Genomic DNA, 26,573 nt, shown 5'->3' with positions numbered 1-26,573 from the left:
CGCATAATCACCCCGCCTCGTTTTTGTTTTTGAATATGATTTAGGACAGTTTTCGCTACAGATTCAGCTCCCTGGAGATTGTGATTAATGCGTTTATGGGCGTTCGTCTGGCTACTGGCCGCAGTAGATCAGGCGTTGCCTGCCGTTTCAGCGTGCGGAATCGCGTATGATTCAACTTTGGTCAATCCAGAGATGTTTAATTGACCATTTTCTATATAGGGTTCATTTTCAACTTTTGTCTCGAATAAGGGAAAATTTAAAGCCGGATCAGCAATCTCAGGCTACGTTCTCATTACCTGGAGCTTTTTTTCCTGATGCGTTTTATGGTTGCATGGGCCAGTCTGACAGTGCCGAGTTGGCACACTGGCCGCCGTTTTTGAAAGTCGCGGTTGAATATTACAGGGATACTTATCAAACGTTTGACAATCCGGATGGGCTTGGATTACGTTCTTTCCTGTTCGGCGTGCTCACGCATCAAGTTTCAGACGTCAGTTGGCACTCGCTCGGCGTGGATCAGGGATTACTCATGGCCATGGCCCGGCGTGAATTCGCACGCGATTACAATTCGGCTCACAACGTGCTCGACACGGGCGGTGACATTGTGATTATGCAGCGTTTGCTCAGAACGTCGCCTGACCTGTCCTGGCTCACACAGCGGTGGTCGATCCCCAAGCGAGATGTCCGCATGATTTATCGTCGCATGGGTATTGAAATCAATAGGCCATCACTCGAGTACTGCATGGCAAGAGGTTTGGCTGCGTTAAATGCTGAAATTAGTGTCGCGCCATCAATGTACGCAACTTTTGCTAAAAAATCGGCCATTTTAATGGACGGCTTGGAAGATTACTTTCTCGGTGGCATGCAAGAAATAACTGCTTCCATTATCCAGTGCCTTCCAAATTTAGAGCAATGGTTTATTAATGGACCACCTGCAGACCCTTGGACTCTGTGTCCAGTATTCGCTGGAAAGGCACCCAAGATGTCGTATTCGGTTGACTATAGCCATAACAGCACTTTTGAACCTTACATCGACGGCATGATGTCAAAGGTACGGCAAACGGAGTCAAATGATGGATTGACGGTTTATTTGGATTTGTCAAAATTTTCTGTTGCTCAATTTGCAACAAACCCCGGTTCTCAATTAGGAACCCAGCATGTTTTTGCCTCAAACCAAGCAGTCGGAAAATCACTGATGCTGTCGTCCAATATTCCTTCGTCATTATTTGGGTCTTCTTTTGCATTTGGTAATTTTAGAGGCCCGAATGTTGGACCATGTATTGCCATTTCGGCACCATTGGAATACTCAGAAGAGTCTGGCAAGCAAGACGGTTCTGTATACGTGATTCCGTTAACTGAACTAGATTCAATGTTTGCACCTTCACGTCAATTTAACATGCTTGATCTTAACATGTTTAGACTTCCCTTACCACCTCAAACGTTTCTATCAAACCTTGATTCACAAAATTTCACATTGCCTCGACGGTTTGGTCACTCAATGGCTGCAATCACATTTTTTAACACATCAATTTTGGCCGTGTCTTCACCGGGAATATCGACTATTGATTTTTATTCTGGACCGGTACATTTAATGACCATACTTCCACCTTCACACGGCACAACCACCCGGTACGGAGCTGCGGGAAGAAAATTATTTGGCAACCAACTGCATGTTATAGACGCTGATGCTGATGGCATTTCTGAACTCGTCGTATCCGCACCTCAGAGTGATATTGCCAAAAATGGACGGGAGCAAGGTGAAATCTTGGTGTTATCAGGTCGAGAACTCGAATTCGCACTTGCAAAAGGAATACCGTCCGTTGCTATGGATATTGTTCGATTGTCACGTCTTATCAGGCCCATCACTGGCGAAAATTCCCCGGGACTTGATGAACTCGATTTCGGTTTGTTTGGTTCTCAAATCGCATTCAGTGGTCCATTTGCGTTTATCGGAGCTGCCGGAGCCGGGCTTGTATACGTGTTTAATACCCATTCGGGAGAAATTTTATTCACGTTGGAACCTCATGATACCACATCAGCCAAAATATCTGGATTTGGTGGCGGCGCCTTATCTGCTGGGTATATCAAAGGTTTGGGTACCTGGGTGGTAATTGGAAGTCCAAACGAGCCATTGCCCGAGAAAAGGACCAGTCAAGCGATTGACTCATCTCAGGAAGGTATATGCTATGTGTACTTGATCAGTGAAGATGGCCAACATAAGTTGTTAGCGTATCTCACTGCGGATAGCAATGACGCCTCTTTTGGCAAGTTTGGATATGCTGACACGAAAGTGAATGGTGATACTGGCGATAACATTTTATATTTGTCATCTCCATTTGCTGAAAGCGGACTGGGAGCGATATGGAAGTTAAACATCGCAGCCATAATTGCCAAGGTTCAAGACCAAACCGATGTTGCGGTATTTAAATTTAAGCCGCTTGTTACCGGTAGTCGAGCTAGCGGGCAAGTTGAATCATGGTTTGGCAAGTCGGTTGCCGCCGTGGCTTCGTCTGATCATGTGAATTCTCATAAAGGTTATCTTTTTGTTGGCATGCCTAATCTGGGATTTGGAAATATGGGTACGAATTCAAAGCTCGGAGCCCAGTTGATTGGCGGCGTCGGAGTATATGTAATCGACTAAGATTCGACATGTATAATTTTTTTTATTTGTTAAAAAAAAACAAAGTAAATAATAATTATAAAAAAAATATTTTTTTAGCTTTTCGTGTATTTTGGTTTCGTTGGTTCCAGATTTTTTCTTCCGTTAATTATCAACGTGATAATAATGAGAAAGATAACTTTTTTTTCCTTGAAAAACTGTTAAATATAATTAGAGGAAATGATATATGTACATGAAAACGTTATTGTGGTTTAATTTAAGGCACGACTTCAACACCGACAGTTTGAGCTGTTGCCACTACCGTTTTGGTAAGAGCTTCAAGACTGATACCAGACAGTCTTGGATCCTATATATATATATATAAAACTTGGTTAACAATCTTAAAAAAAAAGAAGAATCAAAAATTTGTAAAAAAAAAAAAAAAAAAAAAAACCAACTTTTTGCTTTATCTTTGCAATTTCGTAAGCATGTTTTAATGAAATGGTACCAACTTTGGCAGCATTCTTGCCATGAACCGCAGCACCTTTGTCCGCACCAGCAGCTTGTAATAAAAGATGTGAAGTCGGTGGGGTTTTAATCTCAAAATTAAACGTTCTGTCCGGTCGGATCGTGATCACGCAAGGCATTGGTGTTCCCTAATGACAAAAACAACAATGATTAACCATACTTTACAAAAACCAATTTCAATCCTCACTTGATTGAATATTACAATTTCGTTCAAGTGGTCGTTTTTTTTTTTAAAAAAAGAAAAAAAGCAATTGTAATGGACTTACCGGAATGTAAATTGATGTGCGAGCATTAAATTCTTTACAAAATTCCATGGCTTTAATACCTTTAGATCCCAATGCCGGGCCAACTGGTGGTTGTGGTGTTGCCTGACCAGCCTTAACTAATAATTTAACCAAAATATCTTTTGGAACTGATTGTGACATTTTTTTTCCCCCTTCTTTTTGAATCTCTTTTGCAAGTGTTGGTTATAAATTCTTGGACTTGTTACACTACAACATTTTTGACTTCTTGCTTGGAGGTTTTAATCGGCGAAAACTAAATTTAAGTATTACGTTACGTGTTACATAATCAAGCCTGAAAAAACACACCGTTAGGCTGTAAGTATAGCTCATTAAATTTCAAAACTATCCAGGCTGCTAATTCTTAAATTTGAACTGCTTGTATCAGTCAATCTCATTTTCATCATGCATCCTGAGACACAATATCGGGGTACAACAAGAATACACTCCGCTTTGAAAACATAAAAATTCTCACGCGTAAAACTTTGGCCCAAGCAATTTGGATTCAGCAATAACATCAAGTTTCCTAGTCGCCTGCAATATACATTTTGCTGTCAGGAATCGCCTGATCTGAATCGGACAAGGCCTTCAAAAAGCTACCCTCTTTAAAACGGCGTTTGGCCTTACTCGACCCCGACCGCGACATACTCGTTCATGATGAAATAAATTATTACAGACGACGAAGAAAATATGCGGATTTCTTGTTTACGATAGAAATATGTTTCAAAAAAAAAAAAAAAAAAAGACATTTCATAATCTATTAGAGAGGTCGATCAAATATGATCATAGAACATCCAATAAGACATAACAAAAACCGTAAACACGAACTGGATAGTTTTATATAACGGACAATTTAGCTATAATAGCTTTTTAAGAAACATGATGTGCCATAAGTTCAATCTCATTCCTAACCGTGCCCTCCGTGTTGATTTTCGTTTCCTGAGTCTCTTCTAATTTTTCACCTCGAGCCTTTTTCAATTTGAGATCTTCAATCGCACGAAGTTTTTTCAATAGGCCACGATATTTCCTTTCATCTTTGGCATCTGAAAATTTAAGCCCGTCTTGACCACCGACTCCAGCAACACCGGCAAACTCTTTCACGGACGCAATTTTGTCTGAAGTAGTTGTCGTCGTCGTCATCGTTGTTGTTGTTGTTGTTGTTGTTGCAGCGACTCCGTTCGAATTTGCATCGGTTGACTGAACGCCTGCCCCATCAGTGGCTGAATTTTCTGATTCCTTGACCTTCTTGGCTTCACGCTTCTTCTTATTCCGCAACGCGGTCTTGGATTGCGAAGCAGCTTCCATGCCTGAATTTGCCGGCGTGCCGGTGCCGGGCGCCGCGCCAGGTACTTTCCGTTGGGCGCGAACTTTTTGTTGCTCGGCATCGATCGCACTAGTGGCAAACCCGCCTTCATCCTCACGCTTAAACAAGCGGGGCGTGGCCAGGCCGCGCGCATGAGGCGGCCGGTATGCGACCGATACCTTGGCCACGGGCTTGACCGTGATACCAGCCACGGAACCGTGAGCCTGGCCGGCTGGTGATAACGACGCACGGATCGGGTATGCGGATGCGTCTTCGGGTCGCCATGATGCTGAATACAGTTCCGTCATTTCACGCGCGTACAACAGCTTGCCAGTGTAATGGAAAATTTTAACCCCGTTATCCACGCGCAAGCGTGGTGATGTTGTGGCAAACAAGATGTGACGTCCATCCGGTGACCATTCGCATACGGAAGTGTTTGAAGCATCGATCGTACCCACCCGTTGATATGAGTTCTTAACGTCAAACACGTCAACCTCACCTTGCAAGTTGCCGAATCCGGCGAGAATTAAAAATCGTCCGTGAGGAGAGTACAACACAGTATTTCGTGGTCCGATCGGCAACGATCGAACCTTATCTCCTCGTTGATTAAAAATCGTAGTCATGGCTGGCATGTAACCGTAAACGACAGCAAATTCTTTCGAATCCGGTGACCAAATAACATCATGAACCGGTCCTTCTTTTTCGAGCGTGATTCGGCTATCATAATTTCCAGCAATGCCTCGAATATATAAAGTTGATTCGCCATAATAACTCTTTCCGGTTTGATCGATTTCAGTCTGAGCCAAGATTAAAAATGACGTGCCCAATTTGTTCCATAACAAATCTGCTCGTTCAGCCTTAAATAAAGACTTGGTCGAAAGCGGGGTTTGAAAATTTGGAGCGTTATAAACACTAACCACACCAGGTTTACCCTTCCGTTCAGGAACAAAAACCGCAATATAGTTATTATTTCCCGGAGAAAGGGCAAAAGAGGAAATTCCATCAAGTCTTAACTTTTGAGAACTGGGACCTCCCAAACTCAAAGTTTCAAAATATTGCAATTCATTAGACACAAGACGAGCATAAAATTTCTCATCAGCTGTAAATTGAACATTTTTCATTGACTGTTGCTTTTGTACAAACTGACTCAGTATCTCACCAGTATCAACCTTCCAAATTTTAAAATTCTGATGAGTATGACTGTTGCCATTACCATTACTGCTGTTATTATTATTATTATTATTATTATTATTATTATTATTGATTTCATTTGCAACAGAGTTCGAAATCGGTCGCTCGTAGGTTAACAAGTACGTGCCCTTAGGCGAGAACTTGATCTCGGCAACGTTCGCGACCACAAGCGTGTTCAAAATTGATCCACTATGCGAAGCCACGATTTTCACGTCGGTTGGGGTCGTATATGCAAAATATCCGCCAGATGGTGCGTACAAGCAAGTTCGCAAGTTTCCAGTCGGCCTTTTAAAATTTTCAAAAAAAAAAAAAAAATGTTAGCATGTGCCACCCAAAAAAAAAAAACATGACATACTTCACAAAGCCGGACACATCCTCATAAACAGGAAATCCCTCGGTTAAGCCAATTGACTTTGACGTTCGATCTAAAATAAATTAGAATCCTCCTACTTTTCCTAATTTTTTTTTTTTTTTTTTTTGTTATTGCCCAATGGTGATGCAGTTTTTGACGTACAGTAAAATTGCGGAACCGGTGACATTATTCTATGTTAAAAATGACCCTTGATTGATCTAACTGCCTCAATTAGTTACCACAAAATTACATTACTACCATTTAAAAAAAAATAGATGCAAAATAAAAAAAAAGTAATGGCAGAGTTTGCAAAGTGGGGTTTACAAACCCAAGCCAACTTGGAAACTTCACCACTTCAAGTTAACACTCACACTTTTATAAACACAAAAAAAAACAATAAACAATAAAGATAAAAATAACAAGAAAGAGCAACAAAAGGCAACGCAATTCTTACTTCAAATAAATGAATCGAGAGTCTACCTATAACGTCAAAATCAGTCTCAGTCGTATGGCTCAGAATGAATGAGTAAGCCATGCTCGCGGGACTGGCTTAGTTATGCCATAGAAACGCAAACGCATATTGTTGTTTGGCCAAATCAACGTAAATGAGGCTTCAAACATTTTTTGCTGGCCTGACCGATATTTGGCTGGTTATGTAATACAGCAAATGCACCTTTCATGTTACTTTTCTTCAATTCATGAAGTCCAGAAATTATTGAAGTATGCAAAAAATTTTTTTTTACAAAGCGAGATCTATAATTAAATAAAGCAATGGAAACAAATATAGCAAAAAAAACTTGAAAAACAAAAACAAAAACAAAAAAAAATAGCAGTGATAAGGATGCTAGTAGTTATTACTATCGATCGCATTAATTGGATCAATGACCACACTAATTTTTCGCTTTCGACCCGTGTTGAGCTCAACCTGAGTACCACTGGTCATATCCATGAGCTCGGGTGCAATAATGGTAACGTCAGGCGTTGGCAGCTGTATAGGTATTACATCATTGTTTGCGTTGTTTGATTTCTTTGACTTTTTTGTCGTCTTTTTGTTGTCCTTTTTGGCTGACCCCTGTGGTCCAATTGAGCCAGAAAGTTCATGTGCACCATTTGCAGCGCTGCGGTCCAAATTAAGAAACCGTCGAATGCTTTCGTTGCTTTCGACAATATGTTCCTGTAGAGTATATAACTTTTCCGCCTATAAAAGTCGTTAATGATGCTTGTCAAGTTGATATGGGTTACCTTGAAAAACAAAATTCTACCGAAGTAAGCATGTCTTCTTTGTGATTAAAATAAAGCTTGAGATCGTCCATAATGGTTGGTCTTTTGAAAACAGAAGGAGTAGAAAAATCATCTAACGAGAAAAACCCCGTTTCAATAAGAAGTTGAAAAATAATTAGTAATTCATCTCCCGAGCAGTGAACCTTTTTAAGCAATGCCGTCACGTTGCGAGACGAAAGCGTGTAATGGGTCGCAGCCTTATCTCCTGTCTGGAACGACAACAAGACTCTCACGGCACATCGAAAGAGAGCCAGGATTTTGATCTTGGCCAGGGACTGAACAGAGATGCGGGGTAGTTGACAAGTAATGCACACAAAACTGTCATCAATACTTATTTCTTTTGTATTCGCGTAACCGTAGCAGAACACATGCCGCCATTCTGAGCATCTGTCACACTGAACAAGATCAAAAAATGCATCTTCTTTATGATAGCCGCATTCGCATCGCATGTGGGATATTTCTCCTGGCATATCCGACTGAGACTCGAGTTTCTTTTTTTTGGAGTTCGGAGGTGTCTTTTTCGGCGTGTCAATGGTTAATTTCTCAACAGCAGCAGCCACACTGGCAGGGGTCTGTTTTTGAGATTTTGTAGATTTTGACCTTTTGGTAGTGGGAACCGGATTCAAAGGTAGTAGTTGAGAAAGAACTTGAGTATCACCTTGCGTGCCGGAAGATGGGTCAAAATTAAACATGGCTTGCAAATCGTGTGACAAACTACCGGGCAAGTTTGACGAAGGGGTGGTAATAATGGTCGGTGACTGGGTTGAAACCTTATCTGCACTCCGAACTTGAGGAACAATGAATTGTGGAGTAACAAGATCTTGAGCGGCAAGCTCAACCCGGTGAGCTTTCGACCTTTGCGACAACTGTGAAAGTTCCTCCGGCTTTTCAGGAATGCTGGCAATCTTTAATGAGACACTAAAACAAAAAGAAAGAATTAAGTACGACATGATATGAATTATTCGTCAAATTGGGTACGCACGCATGCCAGCCAGAATTTAATGTGCCGGCGTCCTGGCGTAAAAGTTCTTGATCTTGTTCGAGAAGAAATTGCAAATCGGTATCATTAGAAGCATCTTTGAAACCCGGAGGTTGATAATCATGAGGGCAAGCGGAGTCGTCAAATACAAGACGAATGGTGAGGTAACGATCATCTGGCAAGGGGGCCAGTGTCTGCGTGATCATGATGAACCGACGCATCATTTGTTGAAGGTTTTTGCGCACGTCGTCCGGAGAAACACCAATATGCGAGATCGAGCCAAGAGAATCGTGAAGCTCAAACGCGGCAACAGTACCGCTATCATCGCGATACGCAATGTTAAACGTGTAAGACTCGGTAATGTCGGCAGCATGTTGGGGGTCGAGGTAGATGGCGAACACAATGGCCTTGAGGTATTTCCGATCAAGGGCATCAAATATTCCTTTTTCGATCCAATCAAGAAACGTGTCGGCTTGATTAGAAAGCCCGCGTTTAAGCTTTTTGAGTCGGACGTAGTCCTTGGGATTGAGGGGGCCGACGTTGTTGAGTGAGCCGACGAAGCGTTCTTCAACGAAGTTGTCGTCAGAGAAAATGCCCCTGCAATAAGTAGCAAGTCTCAGTATCAGAGCCAATGGTATATATATAAGCATGTATAATACCTAAGGAACGTGAGGCAGCCAAAGGTGGCTAGTAGAAAGGTTTGCACAAGCTCTTGAGACTGTCGCGGAGTCGTGGATTGGACTTTCGATAGCAGCGACTGATCGCCGGCAGTTATCTGGCTGCGAAAAAGCTGAGCCATGTATGTATAATTGAGATAAGCTTGCACGAGGGTATAAGGTATTACAAAAGTATACAAAAGTAGATACTGCAAACGGGAAAAGAAAGGATTGCTTGTTTTTCAATATACAACATTGACGCGTTTTCTCTAGACACCCACGTGACTCGTTTTTCATGACTCAACAATTATATAATCATAATTTTTGGCGCGTCTGTTTCATTAGTTACTTTCTTTTCGCACTTTATTTACTGCTCATTGACTTTAAAATATTGACAAATATTTAAATGAGTTCTGAAATTAACATTACAGAAAAATAGCTTATAGCAGTTGTAGATAAAGATGTCCACGGATAGATATCCGCGGATAAAGACGGATATCATAGTATTCCAAGGTTGAAAGTATATTTTCTATGTAGTATTAGTATAATATTTAACATCCATTAAAAACAATACAGTATTTGTAAGTCGTAACAATAACATATATCAATAACATTAACAAGAAAGTATAATGAAGTGTAACAAATATATATATAACAATACGTGACAATCACCACTACCTGAATATACACTAGATCATTTTGGCCCCTTAAAACTCTCACCAAGAAGGGCCAACTTTCTCATTGTATCACCATTCAAGTTGTAGCGTCTAACTCCAATGAGATCTCTGCCACCACTAAATAGACGTTCGACAGACACTTCAGCGACTGGAATTGCAAGATAATCTCTAGCAGTTATGGCTAAGGCAGGATAGAGATAAGTGCGTTGGTAAAATAAATAAAGGAGAGAGAAAGTGCTAATTGACGCATCAAGGGGCCGCGTCAAGGGGATGATCGCCAATCAAAGCGCGTCTTAGTAGCCGGTTGGGATGGCACCGCCTAACTGAAATTCGACGCGTTAAGTAAGCGCCAGTTACAATTTGGGACAAGTTCAAGTTGTTAAATCAATTGCATTGACTATTCCTGATTGTGGACTTTTGGAGCCTGCTTGGCTAACTTCCTTACTTGCCAGTATCCACGGATATGCGGATATATCCGTTATCCGCGAATACAAAATGTCATATCCGTATCCGGCGGAATCCGTGGCCATCTCTAGTTGTAGATTAGTAAAATCGGCTGAGGAATTTGAAATAAAAAAAAATGAGAAGCTTGCAATTCTTTCAAATTCATCGGCGGCCTTTAACTACGGTTATATCAGTTAACAGTTTATATTGAAGCGGAAGAATAAAAACGTCACGTGGATGTCACGCACGACGCGTGTTTTGTAGAAGAGGACTCGGGATGACTGAGTGATGGGCAAGTGATTTTTTCTCCGATCGGGTGGCCTGTGCAACGCGGGAACCGGACCGCTTGTACCACGACGCGTGCATGACGCGTCGGCATAAGTGTGGCGACGGCCGGTGCATGGCTCGTAGGTGGTTGCGAACACGGTACAAGGTGTGTGATGTGATGAAGATAATCTTGCTGAGCTGTATGCGTCGTATATATACTATTATTGCCGGTTATATTCATTGCAGACACGGCCGGTTTTGGTCTCCGCAGTTCGAATTCGGCAGCCCTAGCCCCTAGGCCCTAGCCCCAGCCCTAAAACTATAAATGCTTGTTAGGAACGAGTTCTTGGCCTATTTTTATCCTCAAACTCTAATTGCTTGTTTCAATTTCCCGTTTCCTGCGTTTTTCGTTTTTTTCTTTTTTCTGCTAATTTCGTTTTATACTTCATTCAGTCAGTCACTCTACTCTGTCCATCACAACCCCCGGCTTGCTTCCAGCTTCCTCACCGGACTCTCTCCCAGTCTTTCTCTTTTTGTTGCTGCCTGCCAATTTCGATCCAGGTTTTTCTTCCAACTTCTGCATAGTCTACAGAGGCATTTGTTAGCTAGGCCGGAGATTTGTTTGATTTTTCTGGTGTTTCCTACGCGTGCTTGGTCCTGGTAAGTTTTATTTATTTTTTAAGTGTTTTTTATTTTATTTTTTGTGTGTGCCTCTCTGCACGTCACATCGGTAGTTTTTGTTGTCTTGTCGTGTATATAATCATCCTGGTGATTCTCCGGGTTTCAAGCTGTTACTACTTCGTTCATTTGTGTTTTTTTATTATTATTTTTTTTTTTTTTTTGGCTGGTTAAGGGGCTCTGCGTTCTGCGTTAGTTAGCATAATAGTTGGTCAGTTTGCCTGCAAATCTTTTGCGCGGCACCACGCGTTCCGCCTGCTCTGCCCCTTTTTTATTTTTGTTTCCATTTTATTTCTTAAAGCTTTGGTTTTTTTTTTTAATATTTCTGTCTATACGGTTGTTGACTGACACCTTCGGCTTTAGCCAACATGTCGCATCAACAGCAGTATGATGACCACCCGGATGGGTCTGCGCCATACGACGGACAGCAGCAATATTATGATGAAGACTACGGACATGCTGGCCCTTATGAAGGCACTTATGACACTTATGACCAATACTCAAATACTTACGACCACCAAGCTTATCATGACGGCCAATATTATGATCAAGAAGACCCGGCTTATCAGGACGACGGTGTATACCAAAACACTGGCTACTTCCAGAACTCTGGCTACGTGAACGGCAGCAGCGAGGCAAACTACTACCCTCAAGATCACTATGGCGCTGATTATCCTTCTGAAGTTTATCCAGCTAGTCCTGCTGACGCCTACGGTAGGTTTACTTCTATTCTTATTTAGATTTTCATTTTATTAATTCAAGTAGATGGCCCTGTCGATCCTGCCCAGTCTCATCATCCTTACGAAGGTGTCAAAGGAAAACGTCGCGGTCGTGATTCAGACGTGGATTCGGAGACGTTCAGCGACTTCACCATGAGGTCTGACATGGCTCGGGCTGCTGAAATGGATTACTATGGCAGAGGTGATGAGCGTTTCCACAATCCGCCCAATGCTCGCCGCGCCTACAGACCATCTTCTTCGCAAGCCTCTTTTAATGGCAACAGATCGTCTGGCGCGTCCACGCCCATTTATGGTCTTGATTACCAAAGTCAAATCCAAGGCGTGCCTGCTCTTTCTCGTGAGCCGTATCCAACTTGGACTTCGGATAATCAGATTCCGCTTTCAAAGGAAGAAATTGAAGATATCTTCATCGACCTCACAAACAAATTTGGCTTCCAACGTGACAGCATGCGCAACATGTTTGACCATCTCATGATTCTTCTTGATTCTAGAGCTTCTCGCATGACGCCTAATCAAGCTCTATTGTCGCTTCATGCTGACTATATTGGTGGTGACAATGCCAACTACCGCAAGTGGTATTTCGCGGCTCATCTTGATCTGGATGATGAAATTGGATTTCGTAACATGAAGATTAGCAGCAAGAAGCCAAAGAAGCGTTCAAAGGCTAGTGTTTTCAAGAGAAACAAAAAAGATGTCGCATCTGCTCCTCAGGTTCAGCCTCTTGATAATCCCGAACAAACTTTGGAAGAGCTCGAAGGTGATAATTCTCTTGAAGCTGCTGAGTACAGATGGAAAACAAGAATGAACAGAATGTCTCAGCATGACCGTGCTCGTCAGATCGCGCTTTATCTTCTTTGTTGGGGTGAAGCCAATCAGGTTCGCTTCTGTCCTGAGGCACTTTGTTTTATTTTCAAATGTGCTGATGACTACTACAACTCTCCTGAATGTCAGAATCGGGTCGAACCTGTTCCTGAAGGTCACTACCTTGATAGTGTCATTACACCTCTTTACAGGTACATCCGCGATCAAGGTTATGAAATTGTTGACGGAAAGTATGTTAGACGCGAGCGTGACCATAACCAAATTATTGGTTATGATGATATCAATCAGCTCTTTTGGTACCCTGAAGGAATTGAGCGCATCGTCCTCGAAGATGGCACTCGTTTGGTTGACATTGAGCCCAAGGATCGCTTTGTCAAGTTGGGTGAAGTTGATTGGAAGAACGTGTTTTTTAAGACTTACAAAGAAACCCGTTCTTGGTTTCACATGGCGGTCAATTTCAACCGTATCTGGATTATTCACGTCACCATGTTTTGGTTCTATACTGCTTACAACTCCCCTACGCTCTACACCAAGAATTATAATCAAATGATTAACAATCAGCCCAAGCCTCAATTCCGTTGGTCTGCTGTTGCCCTAGGTGGTTCGGTTGCCACATTGATCAACATTATCGCCACGATCTCTGAATGGGCTTTTGTTCCTCGTCAATGGCCTGGTGCTCAACATCTCACACGTCGTCTGCTATTTTTAATTGGTATCTTTATTATTAACTTTGCTCCTTCAGTTTACATTCTGTTTATTTGTAAACTTGACGAAGACAACAGGGGTGCTCATGTTCTTGGCATTGTGCAGTTTTTTATTGCTCTCGTTACATTCTTGTTTTTTTCAATTATGCCACTTGGTTCTCTTTTTGGAAACCTCACCACCAAGAATAGCAGAAAATACGTGGCCAACCAGAGCTTTACGGCAGCCTTTCCTCGCCTTCATGGTAATAACATGTGGATGTCCTATGGTCTTTGGACAGGTGTTTTTTTTGCAAAGTTTATTGAATCATATTGGTTTTTGACGTTGTCAATTCGTGATCCCATCCGAATTTTGTCGACCTTGACGATCAACCGATGTGTCGGAGAAAAGTATTTCGGTGACGTACTCTGCAGGCAGCAAGGTCATATCGTGCTGATCATGATGTACATTACTGATCTTGTTCTTTTCTTCCTTGATACATACTTGTGGTATATTATCTGGAACACTATTTTTTCGGTTGCTCGCTCATTCTATCTTGGTGTGTCTATTCTTACGCCTTGGAGAAACATTTTTTCACGTCTCCCCAAGCGTATTTACTCCAAGGTATTGGCCACAACTGATATGGAGATCAAGTATAAGCCTAAGGTTCTTATTTCTCAAATTTGGAATGCCATCGTTATTTCAATGTACCGTGAGCATTTATTAGCCATTGATCATGTTCAAAAATTGCTCTACCATCAGGTAAAATTCACTTCTACTCTAATAATTTTTTTTTTTTTTAAACTAACTTGTTTTTATAGGTTCCATCAGAACAGGAAGGAAAGCGTACTTTGCGTGCGCCTACTTTTTTTGTAGCTCAAGAAGATCATTCTTTCAAAGCTGAATTTTTCCCTACTGGATCCGAGGCTGAGCGTCGAATTTCTTTCTTTGCGCAATCGCTTTCTACTCCCATCCCAGAGCCTCTTCCTGTTGATAACATGCCAACTTTTACTGTTTTGGTTCCTCATTATTCTGAAAAAATTCTTCTTTCGCTTAGAGAAATTATTCGCGAAGATGATCAGTTCGCTCGTGTCACTTTGCTTGAATATCTTAAGCACCTGCATCCTACTGAATGGGAGTGCTTTGTCAAGGATACCAAGATATTGGCTGAGGAAACCGGTGGTTATAACGGTGGTTCTGTGAATTTTGAGAAGGACGAAGATGCTGCCAAGAGCAAGATTGACGATCTTCCATTTTACTGTATTGGTTTCAAATCTGCAGCTCCAGAGTACACCCTTAGAACTAGAATTTGGGCTTCTTTAAGATATCAAACCTTGTACCGTACGATTTCCGGTTTTATGAATTATGCTCGTGCTATTAAACTTCTTTATCGTGTTGAAAATCCCGAAGTTGTTCAATTGTTTGGTGGCAATACTGAGAAGTTGGAACGTGAACTTGAACGAATGGCGCGACGCAAGTTTAAGTTTTTGGTTTCAATGCAACGTCTTACCAAGTTCAAGCCTGATGAGATGGAAAACACCGAGTTTTTACTGCGAGCCTATCCTGATTTACAAATCGCATATCTTGATGAAGAACCTCCATTGAACGAAGGTGAAGAGCCTCGTATTTTCTCTGCTCTTATTGATGGTCACTGTGAAGTTATGGAAAACGGCAAGCGTCGTCCAAAGTTCCGTATTCAGCTATCTGGTAATCCAATTCTTGGTGATGGAAAGTCAGATAATCAGAACCATGCACTCATTTTCCACCGTGGAGAATATATTCAATTGATTGACGCAAATCAGGATAACTACCTGGAAGAATGTTTGAAGATCAGGTCTGTTCTTGCAGAATTCGAAGAAATGACTGTTGAGAACGTTAACCCGTATGCTCCCGGCGTTCAAAATGAGGTCTTTAACCCGGTTGCCATACTTGGTGCTCGTGAATATATTTTCTCTGAAAACATTGGTGTTCTTGGAGACGTTGCTGCTGGGAAGGAACAGACATTTGGAACATTGTTTGCTCGTACGCTTGCTCAGATTGGCGGTAAATTGCATTACGGTCATCCAGATTTCTTGAATGCTACGTTCATGATTACTCGTGGTGGTGTCTCGAAAGCTCAGAAGGGTCTTCATCTTAACGAAGATATTTACGCTGGTATGAATGCTCTCCTTCGAGGTGGTCGCATCAAGCATTGCGAATATTACCAATGTGGTAAAGGTCGTGATCTTGGATTTGGTTCGATTTTGAATTTCACCACCAAGATTGGTACCGGTATGGGTGAACAGATGTTGTCTCGTGAATATTACTATTTGGGTACTCAGCTTCCCTTGGATCGCTTTTTATCGTTTTATTATGCGCACCCTGGTTTCCACATCAATAATTTGTTTATCATTCTGTCTGTCCAGTTCTTCATGTTGGTTTTGTTGAACATTGGCGCGCTTGCTCATGAGACTATTAGATGTTACTACGACAAGAACAAGCCCATTACTGATGTTTTGGTCCCTATTGGTTGCTACAATTTGGCTCCTGTAGTGAATTGGGTTCAGAGATGTATTTTGTCCATCTTTATTGTGTTCTTCTTTTCCTTTATTCCGTTGATTGTGCAAGAAATCATGGAACGTGGTATCTGGCATGCGGCTAAACGTCTTGGCAAGCATTTCTTGTCAACCTCACCGCTTTTCGAAGTGTTTGTGTGTCAAATGTATGCGCATTCGTTGCTTGCTGATTTATCGTTTGGAGGTGCGCGTTATATCGGTACAGGACGTGGATTTGCATTCACCAGAATTCCGTTTTCCGTATTGTATTCCCGATTTGCTGGTCCTTCCATTTATTTTGGTGCGAGAGCGTTCATGGCGTTGCTGTTTGCGACATTGACAATTTGGAATGCTGCATTGTTATGGTTCTGGATATCTCTTTTCGCGTTTGTTGAATCACCATTTTTGTACAATCCTCATCAATTTGCCTGGACCGATTTCTTTATTGATTATCGTGATTTCATTCGATGGCTTTCTCGAGGTAATACCAAGTGGCACAAGAATTCATGGATCGGATATTGCAGACTTATCAGAACTCGAATTACTGGCTACAAGCGCAAGACTTTGGGTGATGAATCTGAGTCTTCAATTTCTGATACTCCGCGAGCCAAGTTTACCAATGTTTTCTTTTCCGAGATCTTTGGACCGATTATTGTTGCAGCTGCAAGCGTTATTCCATATTTCTTCATTAACGCGCAGACTGGTGTTAGTAATGCCACTCCTGTGAACTCGGTTCTTCGTTTAGTTATTGTTGCACTTGCACCAATCGTAATCAATGCCGGAGCTCTTATGGTGTTTTTTGGTTTGGCATGTTGTGCTGGTCCTTTGTTGGGACTGTGCTGTCAAAAGACTTCGGCAGTGATTGCAGGTATTGCTCATGGTATCGCAGTCATCGTGCAGATCGTGTTTTTCGAAGTCATGTGGCTCTTGCAAGGTTGGAAGTTTGACAAGGCCATTCTTGGCATGGTGGCTGCCATGTCGATTCAGCGATTGATCTGCAAGGTTATGACGGTTTTGTTTTTGACTCGTGAATTCAAGAACGATTCAGCCAATCGTGCATGGTGGTCCGGAAAATGGTATTCTACTGGTCTGGGTTGGCATTCGTTGACCCAGCCTGGTCGTGAATTTATTTGCAAGATTGTGGAATTGTCTATGTTTTCGTCTGATTTTATTTTGGGACATATTATCTTGTTTGCACAGGGACCGGCTGTTTGCATTCCGTTGATTGATAGATGGCATTCTACCATGTTGTTTTGGCTTCGTCCTTCCAGACAAATTAGGCCACCAATTTTCTCGTTGAAGCAAGCCAAATTGAGAAAGCGGTTGGTGAAGAGATATGCCACCTTGTATTTCATTTTGTTTGCAGTTTTTGTGGCATTGATTGTTGCCCCTGCTGTTGCTGGTATGTTCTAATCATTAATTTTTTTTTGTTTCTGGATTGAATTGTAGATGACTAATTGGTTGTATAGGAAAGTACATGTCTGAATCGTGGGCCGACAATTTGCCAGTGTCGTTCCAGGGCCTTGTTCAGCCAATTGGACAGAATAACAACGACACGTAAGTTTTATTGTTTGAACTTTTTTTTTGCCCTTGATTATGCGATATATTAATGTTTATCTTTAGTGGCCCTAATGCTCCATCGTCAGTCTGGGCATCATTCTCGTCTGCATCATCCGCAGCGCATGCATCCACTGCGTTTATTCATAATTAAGCAAGTGGAATACGAAAAAAAAAGTAAAAAAAAGAAAAGGAAAAATTTGAAGATAACATTTCATTAACTGGGCAACTTGTATATATAAGGAGTCTGAATGTGTTTTATCATTATTTTATTGTTATGAATGTTTTATTTTGCTTTGGTATAATGGGAGGGTTGGGGTCATGAAACGGAATATTATGGATCACTGATGTCTGCGTCATTATAGAAGGGATGAGAAGAAGAGGAAGAGGAAAAAAAAAAGTCGAATATTTACTTTGCAGACTTTTTTTTAACTGAATGTTATTATATTTTTGTTCATATGTTTTGTTTGTTTTTATTTTTTTCTTTTTTTATGAGAAATGTGTTTTATGTTTGTATAGTTCTGTCAATTATTATTATTATTATCAACTTCACCCGTTCATTTTACAAATGCGGGATAAAAATGCTATGCACGGCTGGAGGAAGGAATTTACGCACGGACCAATATTTTTTTTGGTTCACATTTCTGCTTTTGGACAAACCAGTTTGAGTACGAATTTCAATGTTGTTGTTAATTAATTAATTATTATTATTTTTAAATTATTTATAAAAAAAATCTTGAAATTTGCAATTTTATTTTATTTTAAGATTTTCCATTCATGTATTCATATTTTTGACCGGTTTTTTTTTTTTTTTTTTTCCTCTGCTGGGTGATTGTGAGTTGAAATGATTGTATGGCATAATAATATAAACCATTTCACAACCCGCGTTTGGAATACAATTTTTAAAAATAACCCACAACCGGCGGTTAGGAAAGTTTCGAGAAGTTCGTTTGAGAAATTTAAACATTTTCAAAACACAACGTGAATTGGAACAATAAAAATCTCATCCAACAGAGAAAAAAAAAAAAGTTATACATCTTTTGATAAAAGGAAATACAATAATAATTAAGTGAAACGAATTGAGTATAACAGGGGGTGACCTTAATTAGATATATATATTATATATATATATCTAATTTTTTGAGGGAGAATGAAGGATAAGGATGATTATTATTTTGCGCCAGCATCACGGACAAGCAAAGTGACGAACCGGATCCGCCGACTTTCAAGACAAATATTTGGTCGCCGACGTCGATTATTATTAATAACAATAGTCTTAATAATTTTCACAATTTCTTTTTTAGTCGGTGGTAGTGGCGGAAATTTTGGGATCGCGAGATTGTTTGGATGGCATTCAAGCAAGTTCGTGATCATCTTGGCCGTGAACCAAGGTGGCGGGGTCATGCAATGGAAAGGACCAAAGGAATGGGCAGTGGAGAGGCAGAGTATTGCCAACAAGCGAGCGTATGCTGATCGTCATGGTATGAAACCTGTTAATTTGTTTTTTGGCTTTTTTTTTTTTGCTAACTCAACGTGTTATTAGGATATCATCTTGCCGTACAGGACATGTCAATTAAAAAGAGATACGCACACGTACGTTAAATAGAGTTGTTTATCCCAAATAGTGTTATTTTTTAACGAATGTTTTAATCTATAGGAATGGCGAGAATCATGGGAAAAAGTTGACGTGATCAAATCGACAATGAAGCAATATCCAAAAGCAGAATGGTTTTGGTGGCTTGATCTTCATACGTTCATTATGGAACCGGAAATTTCATTGGAACGACAAGTGTTTAACAAGTTGGCAAACAACACATATCGAAGCCTGGCTGATTATAATCCGATGAACATCCCGGTCGAGATTCCGTTTGTGGATAACACGCATGACATTAACATTATCGTGCCTCAAGATTGCGGAGGGTTTAACCTGGGGAGTTTTTTCATTCGCCGAAGTGAATGGACAGATTACGTGTTGGATGCATGGTGGGACCCGGTATATTATGAGCAAAGGCACATGCAATGGGAGCATAAGGAGCAAGATGCGTTGGAACACATGTATTCAAATCAGGCATGGATCCGATCCGGCGTGGCGTTTATCCCGCAACGATTGATTAACTCTTTCCCCGATGGCGCATGCTCAGAGCAAGCTGGTGATGATAGAATTTTTTATAATCAAAACGATCGAGATTTTGTGGTAAACATGGCAGGTTGTGAATGGGGGCGAGATTGTTTTGGTGAGATGGAAAATTTTGCAAAGTTGTCAAAATCTTTGCAAAAACAGTCGAAATGGTTGCTATTTTGAATTTACCAAAAAAAAAAAAAAAAAAAAAAAAAAGAATCCATTATTAATTAATATGTATGATATTGATTAAAGAATCTTGCTGTTTGTTTCATTTATAAATTTATATGTATGTATAGTTATGTATGTGTATATGGATATGTATTAATTCTATATTTAGTTTACAACTTGTCATAAATGCCATATGCCAGCGAACCTTCGATTGGCTTTTTGTGACCGTTGCCAATCGACCGTTGTTGCCTGGCAAATTCGATCGAATTTTTAACTGCCAATTTTAATTTTTCGATTGAATCGTTCGTAATTTGATGATGAATCGCGATTCGGGATCCCATTATCGTGATGCCAAGTTTCTTGCCTTCGTCCACTAACGTGCTGGCACTTATGCCCGCTTTTGATAAATCAAGAAAGATAAAATTAGTTTGCACCGGTAATTGGAAAGTGATGCCAAGTTGGGCCAGATCATGGGCCAGCTTTTGAGTAACCTGATGAGTCTCTTTTAATTTGTGTGGGAAATGATCGGTGATCGCCACGTCAGCAGCAGCGGCAAGCAAGCCGGCTTGCCGGATGCCGCCACCGGTTTGCTTGCGAAACCAATTGCAGGTCTCGATAAATTCGACCTCGCCCACGATCACGGTTCCGACCGGCGCGCCCACGCCCTTGGAAAGACAAAGCGACATTGAATCAAAATATTTGCCATATTCAGACAACGACACGCCGGTCTCTGCTGAAGCGTTCCAAATACGGGCGCCGTCGAGATGCACGATCAGGTCGTGCCGCCGGGCCAGTTCCGAAATCTTGGCGATCTCTTCAATCGGCATGATCGTTCCGCCAAGCGTGTTTTCGAGTGAGATCACTTTTGTCGGCGCGGTATGAATGTCGTTACCGAGAATTAGGTACTTGGCCACGTCTTCGGCCGTAAGGTAAACCCCATTTGAAGGGTGCACGGGCGTGACCATGGCTTGCGACAGCACGGCCAGGCCGGCAGCTTCGTGCGTGTACACGTGAGCACGATAGTCACACAAGATCGAGTACGGCGGCTGCTTGAGGTGGGCACGCAGGCATAGCTGGTTACCCATGGTCCCGGACACGACAAACAAACCGGCCGGCTTGCCGGTCATGACCGCCACCCGTTCCTGCAAGTCGTTCGTGGTCTTGTCCTCTTTGTAAACGTCGTCTCCATGAGTGGCGGTCAACATGGCCTTCAGCATCGCCGGCGTCGGCGTGGTCACGGTATCACCTGTGTACAATGTAAGCCAAATAAATCCAAAAAAAAAAAAAAAAGCCAGAAGACAGCGTCGGATGGAACCGCACTCACTCTTGAAATCCGTGGCCGCCACACTGGGATAATTGTATTCCAGAGTCATTATTGGAGGTATTGCTTGTATGTATGTATATATATGGTGTTTACTGGTGAAGGTTAAAAAAAGTGGTCAAGCTAAGCTGAGTCTCGCTGGCAAGTGGTGAGTAATTTTCCTGATCACTCATTACATATTCATCATCAGAACAAAAAGAGTTTACAAAACCGCCACTTTTGGCCGCAACAACGTTAATCCGGGCTCAGGGGCCACTTACGTAAATGCGTATGTAATAGGCATCTTCATAGTTAACCAGTTAATTATATATACAAAATACTTTACTCGTCCCCGTTGCTGGGCTCGGACGAAACCGCCTTGATGCACACAAACTCGCCCTTGTAAGACTGTTTCCAGAACCGCACGTACCCGTCGTCTCCGGAGGAACTCAAGATCGTGCCGTCAGAGTTCCATGACACTTTCCACACCTCGTTCTTGTGGTCATCGAATTGATTAAGCAGTCGCACGTCGTACCCGACATCGTCACTGTCGTCACCGTTCTTACTTGCCGGCCGCTTCAATGACAGCTGGTAAATGCGCACAAACCCATCCTTGCACGCGGTCGCAATCAATTCGTACCGCCCGTTCACGCGGGCGTTCAACGCCCACGCAACGTCGTGTATGATGTCCCCGTGGCCGTCTAATCTTTCTTTTGGTTCGAACGCATACGGCCCAACATCTTGCTGCTTCCTAAATACAACCGCGGTTGTGCCGGCGCTAGCTACAAATTGCTCCACTTGCTTTTCCTGAATCGCCAGCCTGTCCACCCGTGGTAATTCGTCGTCGTCCTGATCCTCATTCCCGTTCACCACACCCGTGCCGTCCTCAAACACTGGAACGGCAAGAAATCCGGCCGGGCACCAGTCAAGGGCAAAATCACCTTGCAAGTCCCTGCCAACCTGTGCCGCATCGTCCACGCGTTGCTCAAACGCCAGGTGCCATAATTTCAGGTCCGACGGATCGGCCGCGTGGTACACGCGGGCCACGCCGTCGGTTCCGATGCACGCCAGTTTCAAGCCATGACTTAAATGCTTGGCAAAGCTCACGTTCGTAACCGACCCGTTCGAGTCGGCCAAGTTCGCTATCCGCTTGAACGTCACGCCGTCGTCGTCGCTCACATGCAGCCTCACGTTCTGATCTGACGAGGCTGACGCGATCAATAATCCATACTGTGGAGGTGCAAATGAAATGCTGAATACTTGTGCATCATGTGCCTTAAAGATAGATTGCAACTGCCATGATACTGAGTCCGGCGATTTGCCAAATACCCGAATATGCTGATCTGACGAGCAAGTCGCTAAGTGACGACCATAGTAATCTGCATCCTCGTTAATAAGTAAAACCCAAACAAACATATTGACCACATCATCAAATATGTACCATATGCAACATCATGAATTAAATCTGCATGTCCAGTGACGAATGGTTCCATTGCTGGCCTCGTCTCGCTCTGTGTGTGCGTATGTTTTTTTTTTTGTTTTTCATAAGCTCATCCCCCACCCACGTTTTTTCGAAAGTCCTTGGTTCGATAATTAGAGTAAGTTACCCGGTTTATCTCCGCACATGTTTACGCCATAAAGTGTTTTTAATTTTTTTTTACTTTGTACAAACAAATTAATATAACGTTCATCTTAAAAAGAATGGCAGATCCCAGTAAAGAAGAAGACGAAGATGATGCTCGCAAAAGGGACATTGAGGAAAGAGACGCTTTAGCAGATCGATTACGGCAACGAGACCAAAGACGGACCGAAGATCGGTCGGAATTTGGACGACCGGCCAAGGATGCACAATCTCGAGGGGCCGCATTGCCTGACCTGCGCATCCGTTCACGACAGTCTTATTTAGGAAGACGCGAGCAAAAAAAATTGGAAGAGTTGCGGCAACAGGTTAAAGATGACGAAACGTTATTACGCGGCGTCAAGTTAACCGAGGACGAGCATCGCCAGGTTGAGTACAACAAAAAGATCTTGCGCATTGCCGAGGAACGGATGGAGTTGGATGGCGCGTATGAAGGTTATGCGCTTCCGGAAGATTATTTGGCAGAGAAGGGACGGATAAATCGAAAAAAAAAAGAAGAATTGCTTTATCAACGATATTCGGACGCTGGTGGTGGCGGTGGTGATTACAAGCGGAAAGTCATAACCGATGAGTCAAGATGGGAAGACGAGCAAGCTCGTAAGGCTACTGCCAAGCGCAAGACTAGAGAATTTGACCAGCAAGAACAAGATTACGAGTTTGTGATTGATGAATCAACAAGGATTGATTTTCTTCAGGAAGCAACCGAAGCCTTAAGTCGCGAACAGGAAGAATTAAACGCAAAATTAAAGCAAGCTGAGGTTCATGCGGCGACGATGGCACAAAGTCGTGCCTCATTACCAATTTACAAGTATCGAACTGATTTATTAGATGCGTTTGAAAACTTTCAAGTATTGATCATTGTTGGTGAGACCGGTTCGGGCAAGACAACGCAGTTGCCGCAATACCTGCATGAAGCCGGTTATACTAAGGATAACAAAAAAGTTGGCTGTACGCAACCAAGAAGGGTGGCTGCCATGTCAGTAGCACAACGAGTGGCGGAAGAAATGGGCGTCAAGTTAGGCAACGAGGTTGGTTATTCAATCAGGTTTGAAGACAAGACTTCAGAAAAGACGGTATTGAAATATATGACTGATGGCATGCTTTTGCGCGAGTTTTTAACCGATCCTGAATTATCTGGGTATTCTGCACTAATGATTGATGAAGCTCACGAACGCACGTTGGCAACTGATATCTTGTTTGGACTGCTTAAAGATATATCCCGATTTAGAAAAGATCTAAAACTTTTAATATCGTCAGCCACCATGGATGCGCAAAAATTTTCCGAATTTTTCGATGACGCGCCAATTTTTGAAAGTACGCATATGCTGTCACGTTTTATCATTTGTATTACATTAGCTAACAATCTTTTTTTTTTAATAGTTCCGGGAAGAAGGTACCCTGTTGATATATATTACACGCCACAGCCAGAAGCAAACTATGTGCAAGCAGCAATAAACACGATTTTTCAGATTCATTCTTCAAACCAGCCTGGTGACATCTTGGTCTTTTTAACCGGCCAAGATGAAATTGATACCATGCAAGAATCACTGACTGATATTTGTCATAAGCTTGGCAACCGAATAGCCGAATTAGTAATCTGTCCAATCTATGCAAATTTGCCGCCAGATTTGCAAGCCAAAATTTTTGAACCGACTCCCAAGGGGGCCAGGAAAGTCGTGTTGGCGACCAACATTGCCGAGACATCAATCACAATTGATGGAATCGTATACGTGATTGATCCCGGGTACGTTAAGGAGAACGTTTACAATCCAAGGACCGGAATGGAATCTTTAGTAGTAACTCAATGCTCGCAAGCTTCTGCGAACCAGCGCGCCGGTCGTGCCGGTCGAGTCGGTCCCGGAAAATGTTTCCGTTTGTTTACCAAATGGGCCTTTTTCAATGAGTTACCACAAAACACGACGCCCGAGATTCAGCGAACAAATTTGGAAAGCGTGGTTTTGTTATTAATGTCATTGGGGATTAACGACTTATTAAATTTTGACTTTATGGATCCACCTCCGACAGAGACCATAGTTCGATCATTAGAACATTTATACGCACTTGGCGCGTTAAATGATCGGGGCGAGTTGACCAAGCTGGGCAGGCAAATGGCTGAATTTCCAACAGATCCAAAGTTTTCCAAGGCCATAATTGTTTCTGACAAGTATGAATGCGTGGAGGAAGTGCTTTCCATAATTTCCATGTTAGGTGAAGCGTCAACTTTGTTTTATCGACCCAAGGACAAAAAATTACATGCAGACAAGGCGCGGGAAGCTTTTGTTAGGCCAGGAGGTGATCACTTGTCATTATTAGAAATTTGGAACGAATGGGTTGACACTGAGTATTCGCAACAGTGGGCTGCGGAAAATTTCTTGCAAATCAAGTCGCTCACGCGAGCGCATGACGTGCGCGATCAGCTTGCCAGGTTATGCGAGCGCGTGGGCGTCAAGTTGTCGTCATCTGGCACACAAGATCAGGGACTGCTCAACATTCAAAAGGCAATCACGGCCGGTTTTTTCACAAACACTGCACGCCTGACTCGCAACGGTGAGAGCTACCGGACGGTCAAGACTGGTCAAACCGTGCATGTGCATCCTTCGAGCGTACTGTTTAAGAAAAAGCCTAAATGGATTTTGTATCATGAATTAGTACTCACGAGTAAAGAGTTCATGCGGAATTGCATGCCCATTCAACCTCAATGGCTTACCGAGGTGTCACCGCATTTCTACAAGTCGAAGGATATTGAAGAAAAGAAAGATTGATGTAATCTTGCATCATGTATATATATATGTATGTTTATTTCTTTGCATCGCGTGCTGGTTGTTAAGTTTTAAGTCTCTGTTGAATAGACAGTTACACATGCAGTATGACAAGCAAACCAAGTTGGTAAAATGGTTATTGACGTTATATTATTTGGGAGTAGGGGGGATGTGTAAGAAAAAAAAAAGACCAACGCATTTTTTTCCAAATACGCTCATAGGTTTAGACAGTTTTTCGGTCATCATGTTTATATTTGCCATGCATCATATTATTATTGCCAACTACATAACTGCGGGCAAAAAAAAGAAAAGAAATATTATTAACAATATCCTAAATTTAAATGATACGATGACTACCAACATACTGCTTGAATTACTGTAAATTAAATGTTCAAGTTTAACGAATTTTTTGTTATGGCGCAAAATGTCAGCATATCCGAAGTTTCTGGTTAATTCACAATCTTAATGTATAAACAAATTTTTCGTCCAGGAAGGTAGAGGGGAATTAATACATGAATACACTTTACAGATATAGCAGACAATAAAAAAATTGCATATTTTCGGTAACTAAATCCATAAAAAAACCTATTACTTATTAAAAAGTATTGACTATGTGAACAGTTCATTAAAATATATATAATTTATGGACACGATCGTATACTGTGATGAAACATGAAAAACAAAAAAATTTTTTTTTTAAAATTTTTACATTTTATAATTTTTTTGTGTTTTGCAATTTTAAACATGAGATATAATAAATATGTAACTGAATCGAACAAGGCTATTTGTGAACCGTTCTGATGAAGAAAAGAATAAAATATATATATATATATATATGTAGCAACAGACAGATGAATAAGCCGATAATGAAACAAATCGGTATCATGAATCAGAATTGATTAAAAATTGTATAAAATTTGATTTTTTGTTTGGTATCCAATTCAAATGTCAATCTGACATCGCGTGTGATCTTCATAATGTCAGGATCCTTTACTATCCTGTCTGTAATTTGCCATGC

At 41.7% G+C, this 26,573-nt stretch overlaps 9 protein-coding genes across 9 annotated transcripts; 4 read left to right on the top strand and 5 right to left on the bottom strand.

Annotated features, from left to right (window-relative positions):
• On the top strand, nt 1–2,741 carry V1514DRAFT_162683 (zinc dependent phospholipase C-domain-containing protein). Its single transcript, XM_066924533.1, has 2 exons — nt 1–164; nt 220–2,741. Exons 1-2 carry the CDS (start codon nt 88–90, stop codon nt 2,636–2,638), a joined length of 2,496 nt encoding a protein of 831 aa, XP_066781567.1. The 5' UTR covers nt 1–87; the 3' UTR covers nt 2,639–2,741.
• Nucleotides 2,557–3,631, bottom strand: V1514DRAFT_310876 (mitochondrial 54S ribosomal protein uL11m). The gene is made up of 3 exons (XM_066925784.1): nt 3,391–3,631; nt 3,055–3,252; nt 2,557–2,963 (listed from the first exon to the last, which is right to left on the bottom strand). Exons 1-3 carry the CDS (start codon nt 3,547–3,549, stop codon nt 2,874–2,876), a joined length of 447 nt encoding a protein of 148 aa, XP_066781566.1. The 5' UTR covers nt 3,550–3,631; the 3' UTR covers nt 2,557–2,873.
• Nucleotides 3,632–4,275: 644 nt separating this feature from the next.
• Nucleotides 4,276–6,438, bottom strand: V1514DRAFT_284738 (eukaryotic translation initiation factor eIF2A-domain-containing protein; the record flags this gene model as incomplete). The annotated part of the gene is made up of 4 exons (XM_066925152.1): nt 4,276–4,497; nt 4,579–6,184; nt 6,255–6,324; nt 6,414–6,438. The coding sequence occupies 4 exons, from the start codon at nt 6,436–6,438 to the stop codon at nt 4,276–4,278; spliced, it is 1,923 nt and encodes a 640-aa protein (XP_066781565.1).
• A 1,039-nt stretch (nt 6,439–7,477) lies between these two features.
• On the bottom strand, nt 7,478–9,395 carry V1514DRAFT_162725 (HORMA domain-containing protein). Its single transcript, XM_066924535.1, has 3 exons — nt 9,171–9,395; nt 8,515–9,108; nt 7,478–8,450 (listed from the first exon to the last, which is right to left on the bottom strand). The coding sequence occupies exons 1-3, from the start codon at nt 9,308–9,310 to the stop codon at nt 7,490–7,492; spliced, it is 1,695 nt and encodes a 564-aa protein (XP_066781564.1). The 5' UTR covers nt 9,311–9,395; the 3' UTR covers nt 7,478–7,489.
• A 2,206-nt stretch (nt 9,396–11,601) lies between these two features.
• Nucleotides 11,602–17,721, top strand: V1514DRAFT_321831 (1,3-beta-glucan synthase component-domain-containing protein; the record flags this gene model as incomplete). The annotated part of the gene is made up of 5 exons (XM_066926074.1): nt 11,602–11,947; nt 11,999–14,238; nt 14,298–17,412; nt 17,480–17,567; nt 17,634–17,721. The coding sequence occupies 5 exons, from the start codon at nt 11,602–11,604 to the stop codon at nt 17,719–17,721; spliced, it is 5,877 nt and encodes a 1,958-aa protein (XP_066781563.1).
• A 905-nt stretch (nt 17,722–18,626) lies between these two features.
• V1514DRAFT_162480 (galactosyl transferase GMA12/MNN10 family-domain-containing protein) lies at nt 18,627–19,952 on the top strand. Its single transcript, XM_066924532.1, has 3 exons — nt 18,627–19,048; nt 19,111–19,160; nt 19,225–19,952. Exons 1-3 carry the CDS (start codon nt 18,718–18,720, stop codon nt 19,867–19,869), a joined length of 1,026 nt encoding a protein of 341 aa, XP_066781562.1. The 5' UTR covers nt 18,627–18,717; the 3' UTR covers nt 19,870–19,952.
• A 37-nt stretch (nt 19,953–19,989) lies between these two features.
• V1514DRAFT_336052 (pyridoxal phosphate-dependent transferase) lies at nt 19,990–21,319 on the bottom strand. The gene is made up of 2 exons (XM_066928488.1): nt 21,182–21,319; nt 19,990–21,103 (listed from the first exon to the last, which is right to left on the bottom strand). The coding sequence occupies exons 1-2, from the start codon at nt 21,228–21,230 to the stop codon at nt 20,028–20,030; spliced, it is 1,125 nt and encodes a 374-aa protein (XP_066781561.1). The 5' UTR covers nt 21,231–21,319; the 3' UTR covers nt 19,990–20,027.
• A 137-nt stretch (nt 21,320–21,456) lies between these two features.
• Nucleotides 21,457–22,783, bottom strand: V1514DRAFT_336049 (WD40-repeat-containing domain protein; the record flags this gene model as incomplete). Its single annotated transcript, XM_066928487.1, has 3 exons — nt 21,457–22,536; nt 22,599–22,706; nt 22,765–22,783. The coding sequence occupies 3 exons, from the start codon at nt 22,781–22,783 to the stop codon at nt 21,500–21,502; spliced, it is 1,164 nt and encodes a 387-aa protein (XP_066781560.1). The 3' UTR covers nt 21,457–21,499.
• A 75-nt stretch (nt 22,784–22,858) lies between these two features.
• V1514DRAFT_321827 (P-loop containing nucleoside triphosphate hydrolase protein) lies at nt 22,859–25,558 on the top strand (the record flags this gene model as incomplete). Its single annotated transcript, XM_066926073.1, has 2 exons — nt 22,859–24,110; nt 24,177–25,558. 2 exons carry the CDS (start codon nt 22,859–22,861, stop codon nt 25,556–25,558), a joined length of 2,634 nt encoding a protein of 877 aa, XP_066781559.1.
• Nucleotides 25,559–26,573: the final 1,015 nt, after the last annotated feature.

The sequence above is a fragment of the Lipomyces japonicus genome (assembly GCF_038497905.1).
Source record: "Lipomyces japonicus strain CBS 7319 unplaced genomic scaffold V1514scaffold_46, whole genome shotgun sequence".
Classification (NCBI taxonomy): Eukaryota; Fungi; Ascomycota; class Lipomycetes; order Lipomycetales; family Lipomycetaceae; genus Lipomyces; species Lipomyces japonicus.
The sequence above is the reverse complement of the archived record's forward strand: the minus strand, read 5'-3'. Positions and strand labels throughout refer to the sequence as shown.

Excerpts from the sequence above, each read along its gene's own strand:
- V1514DRAFT_162725 (XM_066924535.1), bottom strand. The coding sequence starts at position 9,310 with ATGGCTCAGCTTTTTCGCAGCCAGATAACTGCCGGCGATCAGTCGCTG. Across the intron at positions 9,109-9,170 it reads GGCTGCCTCACGTTCCTTAG|GGGCATTTTCTCTGACGACA; the intron begins GTATTATACATG and ends TACTTATTGCAG. Across the intron at positions 8,451-8,514 it reads TTAAATTCTGGCTGGCATGC|TGTCTCATTAAAGATTGCCA; the intron begins GTGCGTACCCAA and ends TTTTTGTTTTAG.
- V1514DRAFT_162683 (XM_066924533.1), top strand. The coding sequence starts at position 88 with ATGCGTTTATGGGCGTTCGTCTGGCTACTGGCCGCAGTAGATCAGGCG. Across the intron at positions 165-219 it reads GTTTCAGCGTGCGGAATCGC|GGTTCATTTTCAACTTTTGT; the intron begins GTATGATTCAAC and ends TTTTCTATATAG.
- V1514DRAFT_162480 (XM_066924532.1), top strand. The coding sequence starts at position 18,718 with ATGAAGGATAAGGATGATTATTATTTTGCGCCAGCATCACGGACAAGC. Across the intron at positions 19,049-19,110 it reads AGCGTATGCTGATCGTCATG|GATATCATCTTGCCGTACAG; the intron begins GTATGAAACCTG and ends ACGTGTTATTAG. Across the intron at positions 19,161-19,224 it reads TTAAAAAGAGATACGCACAC|GAATGGCGAGAATCATGGGA; the intron begins GTACGTTAAATA and ends TTTAATCTATAG.
- V1514DRAFT_336052 (XM_066928488.1), bottom strand. The coding sequence starts at position 21,230 with ATGACTCTGGAATACAATTATCCCAGTGTGGCGGCCACGGATTTCAAG. Across the intron at positions 21,104-21,181 it reads GGCGGCCACGGATTTCAAGA|GTGATACCGTGACCACGCCG; the intron begins GTGAGTGCGGTT and ends CATTGTACACAG.
- V1514DRAFT_310876 (XM_066925784.1), bottom strand. The coding sequence starts at position 3,549 with ATGTCACAATCAGTTCCAAAAGATATTTTGGTTAAATTATTAGTTAAG. Across the intron at positions 3,253-3,390 it reads GCACATCAATTTACATTCCG|GGAACACCAATGCCTTGCGT; the intron begins GTAAGTCCATTA and ends TTTTGTCATTAG. Across the intron at positions 2,964-3,054 it reads TTGCAAAGATAAAGCAAAAA|GATCCAAGACTGTCTGGTAT; the intron begins GTTGGTTTTTTT and ends ATATATATATAG.